The 19942-nt window shown below is 41.0% G+C and overlaps 1 protein-coding gene across 1 annotated transcript in view; it reads right to left on the bottom strand.

Moving 5' to 3' along the window:
* Window positions 1-881: 881 nt before the first annotated feature.
* Window positions 882-19942, bottom strand: part of ARFGEF3 (ARFGEF family member 3) — a 190815-nt gene continuing 171754 nt past the window's right edge. Inside the window, exons 32-34 of the mRNA XM_025383466.1 lie at window positions 19140-19261; window positions 6830-8051; window positions 882-5720 (exon numbers count right to left, since the gene is read on the bottom strand). Of these exons, the coding sequence (XP_025239251.1) occupies window positions 5529-5720; window positions 6830-8051; window positions 19140-19261 (1536 nt within the window). The 3' untranslated portion in view covers window positions 882-5528. The remainder of the gene's footprint in view (window positions 5721-6829; window positions 8052-19139; window positions 19262-19942) is intronic.

The raw sequence follows: 19942 nt of genomic DNA, 5'->3' as shown, positions 1-19942 counted from the left end.
GAATTAACAGTAGAAACAGTTTTTGGTGGTTGAAAAGGGTGGAAGGACCATAATTAGATGGAATTCACCAGCAGTGGAGTGCCATTTTGTCACCAAAGTGGTCAGCCACTCTCTCCTCCCTGGTACCCCTTTGTAGTATTGTACAAAGATACAGAGAAAAGGTTTTGTATGGTGCTCGTGGTGTGGTAGTGGTTTCTCTTCAATGATGGAATGGTACCACAATTTATAAAGAAACTGATGATCTCAGGAGATATTTTTGGTCTGTCTTCCCTGAAATAAGAATTGTGTTTTGGAAATCTAAAGGGTGTTCTGTTCCAAAATCTTAAGTTATTATTTCCACATCAAATAGCAAACACTACAATATAGCCAGAGAAAAAGGATCTTCCAAACAAACAAAAAAGGTATGTTTTCTAGATTGCTCCACTACTAAATGAGAACTTTTTTTGGAGGAGGCGTAATTATAAATCAAGTTCTTGACCAATTTTACAAATCTTTCCCAGTAACAAGCTCATATTTCCAATAAAAAGTGCTCTTTTGCTTTCCTAAGGCCACACTAAATCTCCCTGGGGTCACCTAAGTGGTGCCCAAGCATATTGAAGTCTTGTCATCTGCTTACTGCAAGACTCTGGATTTTCCTTCTGCCTGTTTCTTTGTCTGTAAAACAAGTGGAAATGTGTAGATGTTATGGCACATGGTTACTAAGGATGTCGACCTGATGCCCTTAGCACCTGGTTCTTCAAGCAATCTTGTCCAACCAGCTGCTTCCTCTTCAGAGAATGTACATTTTGAAAAATGGTTATCCATTATTTTGCATATTCCCAAACTTTGTGCTACAAATTTAGTACCATGTATTTCCCAGAGAAGCAAGTAAAGAGGCACTGTTGGCTACAGGGCACTTTATTCTGAGTTGATTAAATGATATTTGAAAAAGGTTTACAAATCGTGCATGCCATTCTAGACACAGGCTGCCATGTACTTCTGTGTTAACAGCTGGCCATGAACAGTATTATTCTATCATTTCTGCCTAATTCAGTGAGTTTTCTAAAGTAACACTGAATGTCTGCTTGAAGATTAAAGTTTAGATTTTGGCTTTATTTTCAAACACTTGAAATGTGTTACATATGATTTTTTAATGTATAAACACGATTCATTTTCTTTTTTCAACTTTTTTTTTAAAAACCTCCGTAACATCCCAGACAGATCTGAGATGTCAAATAGTCTCATTTTAATGGCCTCATTCCTTGAAACTTTTTCTCATACTAGAGTGCTTACTCTGTGGACTTACAGCATGTTGTCAGAGAGAGTATGGCCTTTGAATTCAGAAACACCTCTTTTGCAACCAACTTTGCCTTTTGCTTGTTATCTTGGGCAAGTTTCTGAACCTCTCTGGGTCTGTGTTCTCATCTGAAAAAATGAGGAACACAATACTTGTCTCACAAGGTTGTTGTGAGGACTACGTGTGATAATACAGGTAAAGGTTTGCAATCACAGTGACATTCACCACTCTCTTCCTCCCTGCTATTTGTAACCTCTTGTTATTACTATCAGCTCTACACAAAGGTCTTCATTCTGTTTAGTTTGATGGGACTGATACTGACGGATTTTCCTTTCTGAGAAAGAAAACTTTCCTGTATAAGCAGTATTGTGATGAATCTGGTAAAATCAAGGATATCTATTACGTAACTGCATTACCTTCTCACAGCCAAGGCTATTTTAAAACAAGGACGAAAAGCCTAATGATCATTGTACCAATATGTTTCAATTTCAAGGAACTTTTGAATTATATCAACATTTTTGTCATGTTTGATTTAAAATTTTTATTTTTATTTACTTTTTTGAGAAGAAGTCTCACTTTGTCACCCAGGCTGGAGTGCAGTCTTGGTTCACTGCAACCCCCACCTCCCAGGTTCAAGCAATTCTCCTGCCTCAGCCTCCCAAGTAGCTGGGATTACAGGTGGCTGCCACCATGCCCGGCTAATTTTGTATTTTTAGTAGAGACAGGGTTTCACCATGTTGGCCAGGTCTCAAACTCCTGACCTCAAGAGATCTACCTGCCTCAGCCTCCCAAAGTGCTGGAATTACAGGCATGAGCCACCATGCCTGATTTAAAGTATTTTAATGAGAGCTGTTAAGTATGTTAGCATCTGTCTGGGTTCTTATTGGTCAGTCATTACATAGACCCCAAATAATAAAGGTGTTCTAGTTTTATATCTATGGTAAGGGCTGGAAAATTATCATAAGAGGAGAGAAGATGGTGTAAAAAGGCAGTCTATTTTTAAAATATGATCAGGAGACACAAGAGCTAGGTGAGATGCTATGGACAGTGCATGAGGTTCAATTGTGAAAACCGATGTCCTCATTAATGACAGAGAGAACTCTGTCCCTCCATACACTTGGCTGGGCCATCATCAGTCCCAGGTCTCTTATACTTGGAGTTTTCCAGATGTTTGTTTCATGAAGCACACTTTACCAAAATTTAGGAAAAGAAGAGAAACATCTCAACTTTAGGGTAATAAAGTTTTGGCTATAAATACAGGCAACTAAAAACAATGTATAAACTTTCATTCTGCTTAGGTCTGTAAATACATGCTAATAACTGTTCTTCACTTTAAAAGGCTGCTTTGAATTTTGTCTTACTGTTGCTGCAAAAGAGACTGAGGAGAGAAACACCTGACACTTTCAGAGACTGGGAGGGAGTGAAACAAGTTTGGGGGTGGGCAGCTGAGTCACAGGAACAGGGCAAGAGACTGAGCTGGGCAGTCTGGAAAGTGCCACTCCCCTCTCAGTGTTCTTCATCTCCTCCCTTGCTTCTTCACCTGCTGGGAAGAATCACCTGAAGGCCTACTTATTAGAGACTACTTTGCATCAAGCTGCAAATACCTCTGAGAAGTACTGCTGTCACTCAGTGATGTTTCTGGTTGAAATCTGATGTCAGTGTGGATGTCCGGTAACTCGAGTGCAGAGTATGTCAGGACTGGGTTATAGAGAAGACAATGGGAAGGTACCAAAACACTCTTAAAAATTATAGGTCAAGAGCTCTGTACACCGTCTCATCCTTTTATTCTTGGGACCCATATTCAGGCTAGAACTAGAACAGTGTTCGGACACAGTATAGGGTAAACTTATGTTCAAGAATTTTGGATCCCATAATAGAGCATCAGGGAGAATGCTGATTTCCAAATAACTAACATACTTTGGGACACAGTATTCACAATTATCATTTTTTTAGATGGAGTTTCACTCTTGTCGCCCAGGCTGGAGTGCAATGGCACAATCTCGGCTCACTGCAACCTCCGCCTCCTGGGTTCAAGCGATTCTCCTGTCTCAGCCTCCTGAGTAGCTGGGATTACAGGTGCATGATACCACACCTAGCTAATTTTTGCATATTTGGTAGAGACGGGGTTTCACCATGTTGTCCAGGCTGGTCTCAAACTCCTGACCGCATGTGATCCGCCCACCTCGGCCTCCCAGAGTGTTGGGATTACAGGCGTGAGCCACTGCGCCCAGCCGGTATTCACAAATTGAGACAGCTTCCTTTGAATTTTTCTACTTTATGAAAAGTTGCTATGTATAAATACTGTAATTCTGGCCTCTGCTTTACTGAAGCCTTTTCCCCCAGTAAACTGTGGAGTACTCACAGGTTCACAAAGAAGAACTGAACCTCAGGTAAGCTATAAAAAGAAACAAGACAACTGTGGTGTTACTTCTGTTGGAAAATTAAAAAAAAAAAAGCAGTTATCCAACTTTCAATTCCATTTATAAAGTATAAAAATTCAAAAGTATACAACATAGTTCACTGATATCCCAACAATTCATTGCCTTTTAAGATCAAATAGCTGATTACCTGTTTCTAAACTTGAATTATTATCTAGTGAGTGAAAAATGAAGGCAAACAGAGTGTTCTGTGGAACTGGGAAAAAAATGGGTTCTGTGGTGATCTCTAGATGGCACACAGAATGATAAGGGTCTTTCTTTCAGATCACCTGAAGAAGTCACAACACTGCCTTCCTCTTAACCTCTAAGTTAGTTCCATGTTTCTCAAGGAGGGCAAAGTTTGCAAATACCCTTTTAAATCCATGTTTCAAGACTGCAGAATTTGTCTTTTATTTAAAGGGTGACTTATTCATTATGAATAGAGCTGAGAAATTATAATGTATGCCTTAACAACTAACTCTGCTCTGTAGAATGTGTGTAAGTAAGCTTGATTGAGGATTTTTCAATCATTAGGCTAATGTAAAAATACTGTAAATAATAAGATAAAGCTTTCAGTACTTAGAAATATCCACCTGAAATATTGGTCTGAATGAAAAGACATCAAACGTAGGGTAACTTTACTTGCTAGATAGGAGAAATATTTTAAATAGACAAAATTTTCTAAATTTCAGTGTCTTTCTCCATTGCCTTCATTTTATGAGACTTGCGCTTGTGTAACTGACACCATAATTTTGCAAGATTGTTGTGTTATATTTTAAGATTGAAAATGATTTCATCATAATCCATCCCTACCCCACACTCCCTGCTCCCTTCCTGAGTCCCTTTCCTCCAAGCGTGTTGATATAAAATGAGTTGTGTTTTACTGTTTTGTTGTCTTAAAAACCAAACGTTATACCTTACGTTCAGATAATTGTGGGGCATGGAAATGTAAGTGCAACAAAAGACTAAGGCACCATTTTTTCTTTCCTTTCCTTGTTTGCCTTGGGGATGGAAGCAAACACCACGAGAACAGCCAGGGTGGCTAGTCGGTCTCATGTCTCTCGACGATCTATGTATCAGCCACTTTCACTGGGTACTCTGTGTCACAGGCTGACAAGCCACAGACTTCAAACCCTGCTAGGAAAGAACTTTCTTCTTTTAGACATACAGAAATCAGACAGAAATAAAGGCACAACAGCACCTTATATGGGGAAATTGGTGAATAGCTGAAAATCTTATTTAGGAATAATTTTGAAGTGTTCTGGATTATTTTACAACAGAAGTCACCTCTTTCTTGATTATGACACCCAAGAATATGTTTTTATAGTTGTCTTCTTCCCAGCCAAACCCATAATCATAAATCTTCCTCCAGTTATTAATCCCTGGTACTAGATGTCTGAGTGTTTACATATCAGCTTGATTTACCAGCAGATATTGCCTTAGGAATTATATTTATTTTTAAGATGATAGATCAATATAGTGTTTTCAAATGAGTAACCCTTGAAAATGACCCATTTGGGGACAATGCTGTAAGCAAAAGCACTGGGAAATATACTTCAAGAGTTAGAAACATATCAAGGATTATAGATTCTTCTATAATAATGTGCAAAATCAGAATATCGTTTGTGTCATCTAGATACAAACCTTAGCATGGCCCCAATGCTGATCAGTGGTTGGAAAGGCTTTTTACATTAGGAAACATTGTTCTCTGAGACACTAGTTTAAGTGGGGCTCGTGGTGGGGAAAACGCAACAGTTGGATTGGCAGGCAGACTCTAACCCTCACTACTGCTGTTTGGTGGTGGAGTGGAATAGGAGTCTGCTACACAATGATGTCTACACAATGATGTCATAGACACGGCCCACCCTGCCCAGCCACTCCCTCACAGCCTGGCGAACTCTGATGTCAGTCACGTGACAGGTCAGCTGACTGATGCACGGGAACACTGCGGGCTGGAGGGCCGTAAAGGTCTGGTCTGGGAGAATCTGAATCTGATTGAGAACTGTTAGCACCATGTTGGTCCATGCCTAAGAGAAAGGATTTAAGAAAATTAGTGGCTTTCCCCCCTGGTTTTATTTGAACACTTGAGAGCAGCCCTGCCAATGTGGAAATGGTTTTTTTTTTTCAGGCTGTAGTTGCAATAAATTAGTTTTTGTTCATTTAATATGCCTATAATAAATTGTAGGCATATTAATTTATTATGCCTACATCATAATTTCACATCCATAAAGATGGGCAGAGATTCGCCTTATTTTCAGCTTTCACAAACTACTAAACTCTTACTCCTTAGATGAGAAAAAACAAAAGCAAAAATAAAAAACCTCCCTTGCCTTCTCACAATGAGATCTCCATAGGCCATTCATCTCAAACTCATTTTTTGATGCACCATAGAATTACACTCTAAGCCCCCCTGAAGATTGAGAATTTTTATGTGCACAGGATGGGCTAGCAAAAGTTGAGATGAAAACAATTTGAAAAAAATTAATTGGCATAACCACACAATATTTGCTTTTTTCGTTTGTATAATGCTTCGTAACTACAGAATTTCTTCAGTGCCATTTTTGAATAACACACTAAGAACTCGATGCCAGTTAAAGCTTACTTTTTTTAAGACCGGGTTTCCCTATGTCATCCAAACTGGTGTGCAGTGGCACCATCTCAGCTCACTGCAACCTCTGCCTCCTGGGATCACGCAATCCTCCTGGCTCAGCCTCCCAAGTAGCTGGGATTACGGGCATGTGCCACCTTTCCCAGCTAATTTTTGTATTTCTTTTTTTGTAGAGATGGGTTTTGCCTTGTTGTCCAGGCTGGTCTTGAAAAAGCTTACATTTTATAAGCTTTAGCCTCATCTTATTTATACAGCTAAGTTCCTAATTTTCAATAATACACATTACAATGGAGAAAAACAGTTCCTGAAATTACCTGAGAGTAAAATTCCAGCTTCATAATGATATACTGATACTGGGAAGTCCTGCATTTAGGCTCGGGCAGTCCTCTGACTTTGGAGGGAAATTGGTTCGTACTCCCTACCTGTTTCTATAAATCTTAGCCTGTGTGCGCCCGCTCTGCAAGGGGGGGCCCATCCAGTACTGGAAACCCAGCTTCCCGCCCACCTCCTCTGGCCACAGGGGTGTACCTGGATCTGTGCTTCTGCGTCTCTCACCGAGACACTAAGGGAGCTGCCGGTGGAGCCTGAGCGGGGCCTCTTGTCCTGTCGCAGCAGCTCGGGGCCTGCGCTGAAGGAATGCCGCATTTGCCCTTGGTCCATCAAGTGCTGGGGACGCTGAAGCAGTGGGGAGTCCTGGCCCCTGGGACCCAGTGGCTCTCCTTTCTTCTCCACTTTGACCTCTTTGGGGAACGCGGCCAGGTTGTGCTGCTGTTTCCTCTTTTTGTATTCGGTCATCAACTTTGAAATGGTCTTGTCGGCCGCCATGGTGTAGATTTTGTTGCCTGCATTCTCCCACCACTCCTTCTTCCGGCTGGGATCCTTCTTCTCTACTTTGGGGCTGGGGGGCAGCAGCAGCAGGTCCCCACCAGCGGTCTTCAGGCTCAGGGACTCGCCCGTGTGCTCCCGGCACTGGCTTCTGTCGTCCTCGGAAGGGGTTTCTTTCCCAGAGAAGCCCCCCGTGGATGGGGTGGATGACTCGGACTGGAAGGAGGGCAGGATGAAGAATGGGTCGCCCTTGAAGATGGGAGGCTCCTCCAAACAGTTCTCTAGGTCCAAGTGCATCTGGATGTAGTTGTTGCACAGTTCCATGCACAGCTTGTGCAGCCTCTTGACCAGCCACACCCAATCTGCGTTGCTGACAGGCTGGACGCTGAGCAAGGGCATCCGTGCCCGCCACTGTCTCTTCTCCTTGCCTCTCGGGGGGCTGACCTGGGCGGTTTCCTCAAAGATGTCTTCATCCTCAGATGAACACTGCTGGGAAGAATCTGTGCTTCTCTCGTCGTCCTCAAAAAGGACCTTCTTCACTTGCTCGGCCGTGATGGTTTCTTGATTGGTGAGAACAGCACACACCAGGGCGTGGAAATAAATGTTAAAGCTCATCGCAGACTGACGGTAGAGGTTGGCGGCGCCCCCGATGCCGGACACTTTCTTCAGCAGGCACTTCAGCCCGGGGCTGGTGTCAAACTCCCTGGCAGTCCTGTAAGAGTCCAGCAGCAGGTCGAATATGACTGCCAAGTTCTGCATGGAGATGTATCTGAGGAAGCCAGCCAGCTTGGCTTCTGGCACTTGGATCGTCTTTTCCTCTCCAGGAGAGGGGCCTTTGACAAACTCTTCTAACAAGATGTCATATAAGTTCTGGAGTAACACCTGATGGGACAGCAGGCTCACCACAATTTCCCTGAAAGACACGCTTCAAGTGAAAAGAGAGGGATCGATTAATGGTTTTCTGCCCTACATCAGGTATTTCAAAGCAATATAGACGTTACCCATTTCAGAATGATATATGCAAATTTACAAACTAAACTACCTCTACTCAAATGTCTTCCATGAAAAAAAGGCATACTTTTTGGACATTACATGATAACCATTTTAATCACAACTAGTGGAATTCTTGACACTTTAAAAAATTCCCAAAGCTATAGAATATAAGTTATGATGCCAAATTAACAGTTAACATCAAGATATATTTGTGAAAAGATATCACAGTTGAAGGGGGCTAGGGGGTCTTTTTGCCCTTGGGAACACAGAATACATTTTGGGTTTTCCTATAACCCATCGCATGAGATCAGGTGTGGAATTTTCCATTTGTGATGTCTCGCTGGCACTCAAAAAGTTGGGGTTAGGGATGCTCAACCTGTCCCATGTTTGCCAAATTTTTAAATTCACCAGTGTGGTTCAATGTGGTTTTGGTTTCCAGTTTCATTTCTTTTCACTGCTCTTAGAATTTTATGAAAATAGTTGAGGCCATTATATGGCCAATTAATGCCCCAAACTGGATAATTATAAAATTATGACAACTGTTATTAATTTCAGAGGTCTAGCCATCATGTTAATAACATTTTGCTTTATGTCTCACTATGACTTTGAATGTAAAAATTTGTATAAGTAGGAAAAGTGCTTTTCTAACAGCAGAAAATGACAAATCCTGCATAAATCTCAATGTCAACTTTGCCCTTTGTCTAGTCCTCACTGAGGGAAAACACATTACTCTCAAAAACAGCAACCTTTTAAAATAAATCACGTTCACTTTTTTGTGGTAAAATAATACAAAAAAGTTACTATTTTAATTTTTTGTGTATACAATTCAGTGATATTAAGTATATTCATAATGTTGTGTAACCATTACTGCTATCTATTGCTAAAACTTTTTCATCATTTCTAACAGAAACTTTGTACCCATTAAACAACTCTCCATTTCCCCAGACTCAGCTCCTACTTAAGCTACCAGTAAACCCGAACACGCGTTCTTCTGAAAAAGAGGGCTCCAAAAGCTTATACCAACTTGGTCCAAAAGCTATCAGTTTGTTCTAATGTTTTCTGTCCATACTATAAGGATGTGAACTAAAAAGGGAAATTTTTTAGTCATCAGACAAGTCTGTCCCCATGAGACCTATAACATCCTCAAGGGATGGGACACTACCTTATTCATCTTCTTGCCCCCAGTAACCGGGAAAATGGTGAGAGTAGCATTCAGTAAGTCTCCAAGTCAAAGAAGGAAAGCAGGCTGGCTCTGGGCACAGGCTGCCTGAAGGAAATGCTCCCCCTGAGAAATTGCTCTGACATTTGAACCCCACTCCCCTAGGATCCTGGATCCCTGATGCAGGAAGCACCACCAGAGGGGTGAGTTTAATCAGCCTGGTGAAGGCGTGAAACCCTTCGCTCACAACATTGTTTTTTATTACCTTCCCTAAGAAATGAAAAGCCATTTTCCAGCCAACCCCTAAAGTGAGGCCAATGCAAAGCCATGTCTGAATTGTGGAATATCTTCATCCACCGAGATCATTTTTTGGATGCTTTAAGAGATACAGCTCCTAACTACGCATGTAAAAAAAGACAGCAAATCCCCTTTACCTTAGGTTTGGGTTAAAGGATGCAGTGACAAGAAAACAGAATGGGAAGGAAATAATACTGAAGAGATCAAGGTTTCACAAAGATAAGTGAAACAATTTTATAGATATGCAGTTCTTAATAATCTATGCTGATAGGAGACAAAGATCTCAAACAAAATCAACAAATAACTTTCTAATTCAGCGTACCCAAGGGTTTCAAGCTTTTTCTCAGCACACCTTTAAGAAGCCTGCCATCCTCCAGATTGGATAATTGAGAATTATTTGCATAACAAGTGGTTGACTTAAAACATGCTAATATATATATCTTTTAAAAATTATTATACTTTAAGTTCTAGGGTACATGTGCACAACGTGAACGTTTGTTACATATGTATACATGTGCCATGTTGGTGTGCTGCACCCATCAACTCGTCATTTACATCAGTTATAACTCCCAATGCCATCCCTCTCCCCTCCCCCCTCCCCATGATAGGCCCCGGTGTGTGATGTTCCCCTTCCCATGTCCAAGTGATCTCATTGTTCAATTCCCACCTATGAGTGAGAACATGTGGTATTTGGTTTTCTGTTCTTGTGACAGTTTGCTGAGAATGATGGTTTCCAGCTGCATCCATGTCCCTACAAAGGGCACGAACTCATCCTTTTTTATGGCTGCATAGTATTCCATGGTGTATATGTGCCACATTTTCTTAATCCAGTCTGTCACTGATGGACATTTGGGTTGATTCCAAGTCTTTGCTATTGTGAATAGTGCCGCAATAAACATATGTGTGCATGTGTCTTTATAGCAGCATGATTTATAATCCTTTGGGTATATACCCAGTAATGGGATGGCTGGGTCATATGGTATTTCTAGTTCTAGATCCTGGAGGAATCGCCGTACTGTTTTCCACAATGGTTGAACTAGTTTACAATCCCACCAACAGTGTAAAAGTGTTTCTATTTCTCCACATCCTCTCCAGCACCTGTTGTTTCCTGACTTTTTAATGATTGCCATTCTAACTGGTGTGAGATGGTATCTCATTGTGGTTTTGATTTGCATTTCTCTGATAGCCAGTGATGATGAGCATTTTTTCATGTGTCTGTTGGCTGTATGAATGTCTTCTTTTGAGAAATGTCTGTTCATATCCATTGCCCACTTTTTGATGGGGTTGTTTTTTTCTTGTAAATTTGTTTGAGTTCTTTGTAGGTTCTGGATATTAGCCCTTTGTCAGATGAGTAGATTGCAAAAATTTTCTCCCATTCTGTAGGTTGCCTGTTCACTCTGATGGTAGTTTCTTTTGCTGTGCAGAAGCTCTTTAGTTTAATTAGATCCCATTTGTCTATTTTGGCTTTTGTTGCCGTTGCTTTTGGTGTTTTAGACATGAAGTCCTTGCCCATGCCTATGTCCTGAATGGTACTACCTAGGTTTTCTTCTAGGATTTATATGGTATTAGGTCTAACATTTAAGTCTCTAATCCATCTTGAATTAATTTTCGTATAATGAGTAAGGAAAGGATCCAGTTTCAGCTTTCTACTTATGGCTAGCCAATTTTCCCAGCACCATTAATTAAATAGGGAATCCTTTCCCCATTTGTTTTTCTCAGGTTTGTCAAAGATCAGATGGCTGTAGATGTGTGGTATTATTTCTGAGGGCTCTGTTCTGTTCCATTGGTCTACATCTCTGTTTTGGTACCAGTACCATGCTGTTTTGGTTACTGTAGCCTTGTAGTATGCTAAGTCAGGTAGCATGATGCCTCTAGCTTTGTTCTTTTGACTTAGGATTGTCTTGGCAATGCGGGCTCTTTTTTGGTTCCATATGAACTTTAAAGCAGTTTATTCCAATTCTGTGAAGAAAGTCATAGGTAGCTTGATGGGAATGGCATTGAATCTAGAAATTACCTTGGGCAATATGGCCATTTTCATGATATTGATTCTTCCTATCCATGAGCATGGTATGTTCTTCCATTTGTTTGTGTCCTCTTTTATTTCACTGAGCAATGGTTTGTAGTTCTCCTTGAAGAGGTCCTTTACATCCCTTGTAAGTTGGATTCCTAGGTATTTTATTCTCTTTGAAGCAATTGTGAATGGAAGTTCATTCATGATTTGGCTCTGTTTGTCTGTTACTGGTGTATAAGAATGCTTGTGATTTTTGCACATTAATTTTGTATCCTGAGACTTAGCTGAAGTTGCTTATCAGCTTAAGGAGATTTTGGGCTGAGACTATGGGGTTTTCTAAATATACAATTTTGTCATCTGCAATCAGGGACAATTTGACTTCTTCTTTTCCTAACTGAATACGCTTTATTTCTTTCTCTTGCCTGATTGCCCTAGCCAGAACTTCCAGCACTATGTTGAATAGGAGTGGTGAGAGAGGGCATCCCCGTCTTGTGCCAGTTTTCAAAGGGAATGCTTCCAGTTTTTGCCCATTCAGTATGATACTGGCTGTGGGTTTGTCATAAATAGCTCTTATTATTTTGAGATACGTTCCATCAATACCGAATTTATTGAGAGTTTTTAGCATGAAGGACTGTTGAATTTTGTCAAAGGCCTTTTCTGCATCTATTGAGATAATCATGTGGTTTTTTTCTTTGGTTCTGTTTACATGCTGGATTACGTTTATTGATTTGCATATGTTGAACCAGCCTTGCATCCCAGGGATGAAGCCTACTTGATCATGGTGGATAAGCTTTTTGATGTGCTGCTGGATTCGGTTTGCCAATATTTTATTGAGGATTTTTGTATCGATGTTCATCAGGGATATTGGTCTAAAATTCTCTTTTTTTGTTGTGTGTCTGTCAGGCTTTGGTATCAGGATGATGTTGGCCTCATAAAATGAGTTAGGGAGGATTCCCTCTTTTTCTATTGATTGGAATAGTTTCAGAAGGAATGGTACCAGCTCCTCCTTGTACCTCTGGTAGAATTTGGATGTGAATCTGTCTGGTCCTGGACATTTTTTGGTTCGTAGGCTATTAATTATTGCCTCAATTTCAAAGCCTGCTATTGGTCTATTCAGGGATTCAACTTCTTCCTGGTTTAGTCTTGGGAGAGTGTAAGTGTCCAGGAAATTATCCATTTCTTCTAGGTTTTCTAGTTTATTTGCGTAGAGGTGTTTATAGTATTCTCTGATGGTAGTTTGTATTTCTGTGGGGTTGGTGGTGATATCCCCTTTATCATTTTTTATTGTGTCTATGTGATTCCTCTCTCTTTTCTTCTTTATTAATCTTGCTAGCAGTCAATCAATTTTGTTGATCTTTTCAAAAAAAACCAGCTCCTGGATTCATTGATTTTTTGGAGGGTTTTTTGTGTCTCTGTCTCCTTCAGTTCTGCTCTGATCTTAGTTATTTCTTGCCTTCTGCTAGCTTTTGAATGTGTTTGCTCTTGCTTCTCTAGTTCTTTTAATTGTGATGTTAGAGTGTCAATTTTAGATCTTTCCAGCTTTCTCTTGTGGGCATTTAGTGCTATAAATTTCCCTCTACACACTGCTTTAAATGTGTCCCAGAGATTCTGGTATGTTGTATCTTTGTTCTCATTGGTTTCGAAGAACATCTTTATTTCTGCCTTCATTTCCTTATGTACCCAGTAGTCATTAGGAGCAGGTTATTCAGTTTCCATGTTGTTGAGCGGTTTTGATTGAGTTTCTTAGTCCTGAGTTCTAGTTTGATTGCACTGTGGTCTCAGAGACAGTTTGTTATAATTTCTGTTCTTTTACATTTGCTGAAGAGTGCTTTACTTCCAACTATGTGGTCAATTTTGGAATAAATGCGATGTGGTGCTGAGAAGAATGTATATTCTGTTGATTTGGGGTGGAGAGTTCTGTAGATGTCTACTAGGTCCGCTTGGTGCAAAGTTGAGTTCAATTCCTGGATATCTTTGTTAACTTTCTGTCTTGTTGATCTGTCTAGTGTTGACAGTGGGGTTTTGAAGTCTCCCAGTATTATTGTATGGGAGTCTTAGTCTCTCTGTAAGTCTCTAAGGACTTGCTTTATGAATCTGGGTGCTCTTGTATTGGATGCATATATATTTAGGATAATTAGCTCTTCCTGTTGAATTGATCCCTTTACCATTATGTAATGGCCTTCTTTGTCTCTTTTGATCTTTGATGGTTTAAAGTCAGTTTTATCAGAGACTAGGATTGCAACCCTTGCTTTTTTTTGTTCTCCAGTTGCTTGGCAGATCTTCCTCCATCTCTTTATTTTGAGCCTATGTTTGTCTCTGCATGTGAGATGGGTCTCCTGAATACAGCAAACTGATGGGTCTTGACTCTTTATCCAGTTTGCCAGTCTGTGTCTTTTAATTGGACCATTTAGTCCATTTACATTTAAGGTTAATATTGTTATGTGTGAACTTGATGCTGTCATTGTGATATTAGCTGGTTATTTTGCTTGTTAGTTGATGCAGTTTTTTCCTAGCATCAATGGTCTTTACATTTTGGCATGTTTTTGCAATGGCTGGTACCGTTTGTTCCTTTCCATGTTGAGTGCTTCCTTCAGGGTCTCTTGTAGGGCAGGCCTGGTGGTGACAAAATCTCTTAGCATTTGCTTGTCTGTAAAGGATTTTATTTCTCCTTCACTTATGAAACTTAGTTTGGCTGGTTATGAAATTCTGGGTTGAAAATTCTTTTCTTTAAGAATGTTGAATATTGGCCCCCACTCTCTTCTGGCTTGTAGAGTTTCTGCTGAGAGATCTGATGGGCTTCCCTTTGTGGGTAACTCGACCTTTCTCTCTGGCTGCCCTTAACATTTTTTCCTTCATTTCAACTTTGGTGAATCTGACAATTACGTGTCTTGGAGTTGCGCTTCTCAAAGAGTATCTTTGTGGCGTTCTCTGTATTTCCTGAATTTGAATGTTGGCCTGCCTTACTAGGTTGGGGAAGTTCTCCTGGATGATATCCTGAAGAGTATTTTCCAACTTGGTTCCATTTTCCCCCTCACTTTCAGGCACACCAATCAGACACAGATTTGGTCTTTTCACATAATCCCATATTTCTTGGAGGCTTTGTTCATTTCTTTTTACTCTTTTTTCTCTAGACTTCTCTTCTCGCTTTGTTTCATTCGTTTGATCTTCAATCATTGATACTCTTTCTTCCAGTTGATCGAGTCGGTTACTGAAGCTTGTGCATTTGTCACGTATTTCTCGTGTCATGGTTTTTATCTCTGTCAGTTCGTTTATGGCCTTCTCTGCATTGATTATTCTAGTTATCCATTCTTCCATTCTTTTTCAAGATTTTTAGTTTCTTTGCACTGGGTATGTAGTTCCTCCTTTAGCTCTGAGAAGTTTGATCAACTGAAGCCTTCTTCTGTCAACTCGTCAAAGTCATTCTCCGTCCAGCTTTGATCCATTGCTGGTGACAAGCTGCGTTCCTTTGGAGGGGGAGATGCGCTCTGATTTTTTGAATTTCCAGTTTTTCTCCCCTGCTTTTCCCCCATCTTTCTGGTTTTATCAGTCTTTGGTCTTTGATGACAGTGATGAACTGATAGTTTTCCTTCTAACAGTCAGGACTCTCAGCTGTAGGTCTGTTGGAGATTGCTTGAGGTCCACTCCAGACCCTGTTTGCCTGGGTATCAGCAGTGGAGGCTGCAGAAGATAGAATATTGCTGAACAGCGAGTGTTGCTGTCTGATTCTTGCTCTGGAAGCTTTGTCTCAGGGGTGTACCCAGCCATGTGAGGTGTGAGGTGTCGGTCCGCACCTAGTGGGGGATGTCTCCCAGTTAGGCTACTCAGGGGTCAGGGACCCACTTGAGCAGGCAGTCTGTCTGTTCTCAGATCTAAACCTCCATGCTGGGAGAACCACTGCTCTCTTCAAAGCTGTCAGACAGGGTCATTTACATCTGCAGAGGTTTCTGCTGCTTTTTGTTTAGCTATGCCCTGTCCCCAGAGGTGGAGTCTACAGAGACAGGCAGGCCCCCTTGAGCTGCAGTGGGGCCACCCAGTTTGAGCTTCCTGGTTGCTTTGTTTACCTAATTAAGCCTCAGCAATGGCAGACGCCCCTCCCCAAGCCTCGCTGCTGCCTTGCAGTCAGATCTCAGACTGCTATGCTATCAATGAGGGAGGCTCCATGGGCATGGGACCCTCCCATCCAGGTGTGGGATATAATCTCCTGGTGTGCCGTTTGCTAAGACGCTTGGTAAAGCACAGAATTACGGTGGGAGTTACCCGATTTTCCAGGTGTTGTGTGTCTCAGTTTCCCTTGGCTAGGAAAAGGGATTCCCTTCCCCCTTGCACTTCCCAGGTGAGGCGATGGCTTGCCCTGCTTCAGCTCTCGCTGGTTGGGCTGCACCAGCTGACCAGCACCGATTGTCTGGCACTCCCCAGTGAGATGAACCCAGTACCTCAGTTGAAAATGCAGAAATCACTCATCCTCTGTGTCACTCGTGCTGGGAGCTGGAGGCTGGAGCTGCTCCTATTCGGTCATCTTGCTCTGGGAATCGCTAATATATATATATCTTAACGTACTAATTAAGATTATGTGGATTAAGTAAAGCTTGGGGCTATCAATGTCAAGGCTATTAAAACAAACCCAAACCAACTAACACAGGTTTCTCTACTTAAATGCTGTAATCTGGTTTTAGGATTACATCTAAATTATGCACCTGGCCAGCATATAGTTTTCCATAGGTCTAACTCATCTTCCACTACATCCTATACTGAACTAAGAATTGCCCCTGCAAATAAGAGTCAAATCTAAGAATGCAAAGCATAGAGAGTTTGGCTGAGAGCTCCTAAAGAATGTTAAGGAATGTCTTTTGCCTCAGTGACCAGTGGGATTGGTGAAAGAATTTAATATGCTTATTTTGTTTTGCCTAACTACAATGAGTGGGCAATTGCCTATTAAACGTGCTAGGAAAATTTATGAGCCATGTTGCTATATTTTCAAACTGTAACCTTTTAAAACCAATAATATAAGGATATTAGGCTATTCCTCCTATGTTTTATTTATAATTTGAATGCAACCTATTCCTTTTTCCTACTTTTACATCAAAAATATTTCAGCAAGAATAACTGGCTGAATGTGAATTAGAAATAGGAAAAAAGGAAGAAAAGAACTGAAATTCTGAAGTAAATCAATGCTTAAAGATGCCAAAGGATTGAACAATCTTTGGTAGATAAAAAAATGACCAACACTTAAAAATCAGTGACTGGTGGTTGAGGGAAACAGACTAGAATTGGTAGAGTTTTATTGCTGAAGTTGGGTGACTGGTTCACATTTATTTTTTATTCATGCTTCATAACTTTTGAACATTCTACATTTTTTTTGTATGTACCAATAATTGACCAAAAAATTATTACCTAGAAATTTCACCCAAATAATTGTTATATTAATCAAACTGCCCTGCTAACCCAGCTACCTGTTTGTTTTGAGATGAAGTCTTGTTCTGCCACCCAGGCTGGAGTGCAGAGCGATCTCAGCTCACTGCAACCTCCGCCTCCTGGGTTCAAATGATTCTCCTGCCTCAGCCTCTTGAGTAGCTGGGACTACAGGCATAAGCCAGCATGCCTGACCCAGCTAACTTTTGGACAAATCACCCAGAGCTTGTGAAATGATACCAACTATCTTTATTTGGGCTGCCGTAACAAATACCATAGACTGGGTGGCTTACAAACAACAGAAATTGGTTTCCTGTAGGTCTAGAGGCTGGATGTCTGAGATCAGAGTGCCAGCATGGGTGTCTTCTGGTGAACGCCCTCTTCCAGACTACAGATGACCATCTTCTCCATGTATCCTCACATGGCAGAAAGAGGGCAAGGGATCTGCCTCTTCTTTTAAGGACACGAATCCCTTTCATGAGGGCTCCACCCTCAAGACCGAATTTCCTCCTGAAAGGCCCATCTAACATCATCACATTGGGGGTTAGGAGTAAAACACATCAATATTGGGGGACACATTCAGTCTACTGCAGCAACTCTCTCCTTGAAATGGGAAGTGGTAGAGGCCTTATGCCCAACCAGACCTAGTTTTTTTTTTTTTTTTTTCTTTTAAGACAGGGGTCTCGCTCTGTCACCCAGGCTGTAGTACAGTGGTATGATCACTGCAACCTCCGCCTCCCGGGTTCAAGGGATTCTCCTGCCTCAGCCTCCTGAGTAGCTGGGATTACAGGTGCACACCACTATGCCCGGCTAATTTTTGTATTTTTAATAGAGACAGGGTTTCACCATGTTGGCCAGGCTGGTCTCAAACTCCTGACCTCAGGTGATCCGCCTGCCTTGAGTCCCAAGGTGCTTGGATTACAGGTGTGAGCCACTGCGCCCAGCCCAGAGCCAGTTTTGATTCTGACTGCACCGCTTTGCAGTTGTGTGTCCTCGGGCAAGGGACCCAAGCCTCTCTGTATGTGCCCTCACTGTGTTTCACATAGAGTGCTCAGATACTTAGCATTACTATTAATGTGTCAGAAGTTTAAAAGTGGGAAATCTTGGTCATTGCCTTCATCCTCAAATCTAGAACGATATTTTTAAGGGAGGATGATAGTGTTTAGAAAGGGCAAGTTTCCTGGGGCAGAGCATAGACCTTTTGGTCTTCCAATAGCCATTATTGTTCCTGGGGAGGTTTATGCGCTTCTCACTGAAACAATCAGAACCATGCCTCAATTTACTTCTTATTTTTTAATGAGACAAGGTTTTGTTCTGTTGCCCAGGCTGGAGTGCGGTGGTACAATCATGCCCACTACAGCCTTGACCTCCTGGACTCAAGTGACCCTCCCACCTCAGCCTCCTGAGCAGCTGGGACTACAGGCGCATGCCATCACGCTTGGATAAATTTTTACTTTTTTACTTTTTTGTAGAGATGGCTCTCACTATGTTACTCAGGCTGGGCTCGAATTCTGAGCTTAAGTGATCCTCCTGCAGTTCTGGGATTAGAGTTGTGAGCCACCGCACCCGGCCCCTATTTTTGTTTAAGATAGTAAGTGTATGACATTATGGGTTGGGCTGTGTTCCCCCCAATTCATATGTTGAAGTCCTAACCTCAGAATGTGACTATGTTTGGAGAAGAGGTCTTTTAAGAGGTAATTAATTCAAAATAAGGTCATGAGGGTTAATTTTAATTCAAAAATGACTGGTGTCTTTATAAGAAGAGGAAATTCAGATATAGACCCGTACAGAGGAAGTCCATGTTAAGACACAGGAAGAAAATGGTCATCTACAGGTCAAGGAGACAGACCTCGGAGGAAACCTTCATATCTGACTTCTAGGTGCCAGAACTGTGGGATATACGGTTCTGCTGTTTGAGTCACTCAGTCTGTGGTACTTTCTGTGGCAACCTGGGCAACCTAATACATATGAAATGTGGGGAATTTGGTTACAAGGCTAACCGTTTTTATGAAAACCTTTGCTAAATGACTCCACAGATGTTTTCAGTATTCCTGGCCAAAGCTTGGATTACAATGCGTGAGAACTGGAAGTGAATGAACGTTCTTATTCATAAGCACTCTATGAGTTGAGATTTAGGTACTTACCTTTTCTTGGTGTGTCCATTTGGTTTTTCATCAGGAGGCAGCTCAATAATGAGCTGGCAGGACTGAGCGTGGTCAAAGTTGTTTGGTGTCTTTGGTGAGCACTGGGTGTCCAGCATAAACACCTGTATGGGTGTGCAAAGGTACATTTCAGAACTCCAGTGTCCTCTGCTTGACCTGTCAGGGATCAGCTGGATGACCCTGGGCAAGTTAAGCCTCATCTATAAAATGAGGATAATGGTTTCCTATTTGATATGTTTGTTGAGAGACTTAATTGATATGTGTATATTACATATGCAAAGCATTAGAACAGAGGAGTAAATAATCAGGGTTAGCTGCTGACACTAATAGTAGCAACACTACTAGTTCTACTATGTGACAATTCATTATACCCCAAATAACAGGTATTGGCACTTAATATTAACTACAAGTAAATAAAGAGGGGCTTTGTAAAAGATTCTCTCTGATTTTTAAGTCTTTGGTATCATATTCAACACAGGGACTTCTGTCAGGATTACTGGTGGTTACTGATAGGGCCACAGTGCTCTACTAGGCATGGCAGATGTGACTAAGAAAATACTGAGCACTTATTGGCTCTCTGACCCAAATGATTTTCTTTTACATGACTTAAAATACTCTCACTACTTTCCTCTGGAAAGATTTTATATATATAATATATTATATATTATATATATTATTTATATATTATATAATATATAATATATAACTATTATTTATATATTATAATAATATATAATAATAAATATATATTATAATAATATATAATATGTAATATGTAAATATAT

The sequence above is a fragment of the Theropithecus gelada genome, chromosome 4, assembly GCF_003255815.1.
Source record: "Theropithecus gelada isolate Dixy chromosome 4, Tgel_1.0, whole genome shotgun sequence".
NCBI classification, from domain to species: domain Eukaryota; kingdom Metazoa; phylum Chordata; class Mammalia; order Primates; family Cercopithecidae; genus Theropithecus; species Theropithecus gelada.
Note: the sequence above shows the minus strand (reverse complement) of the source record. Positions and strands in the feature narration are given on the sequence as shown.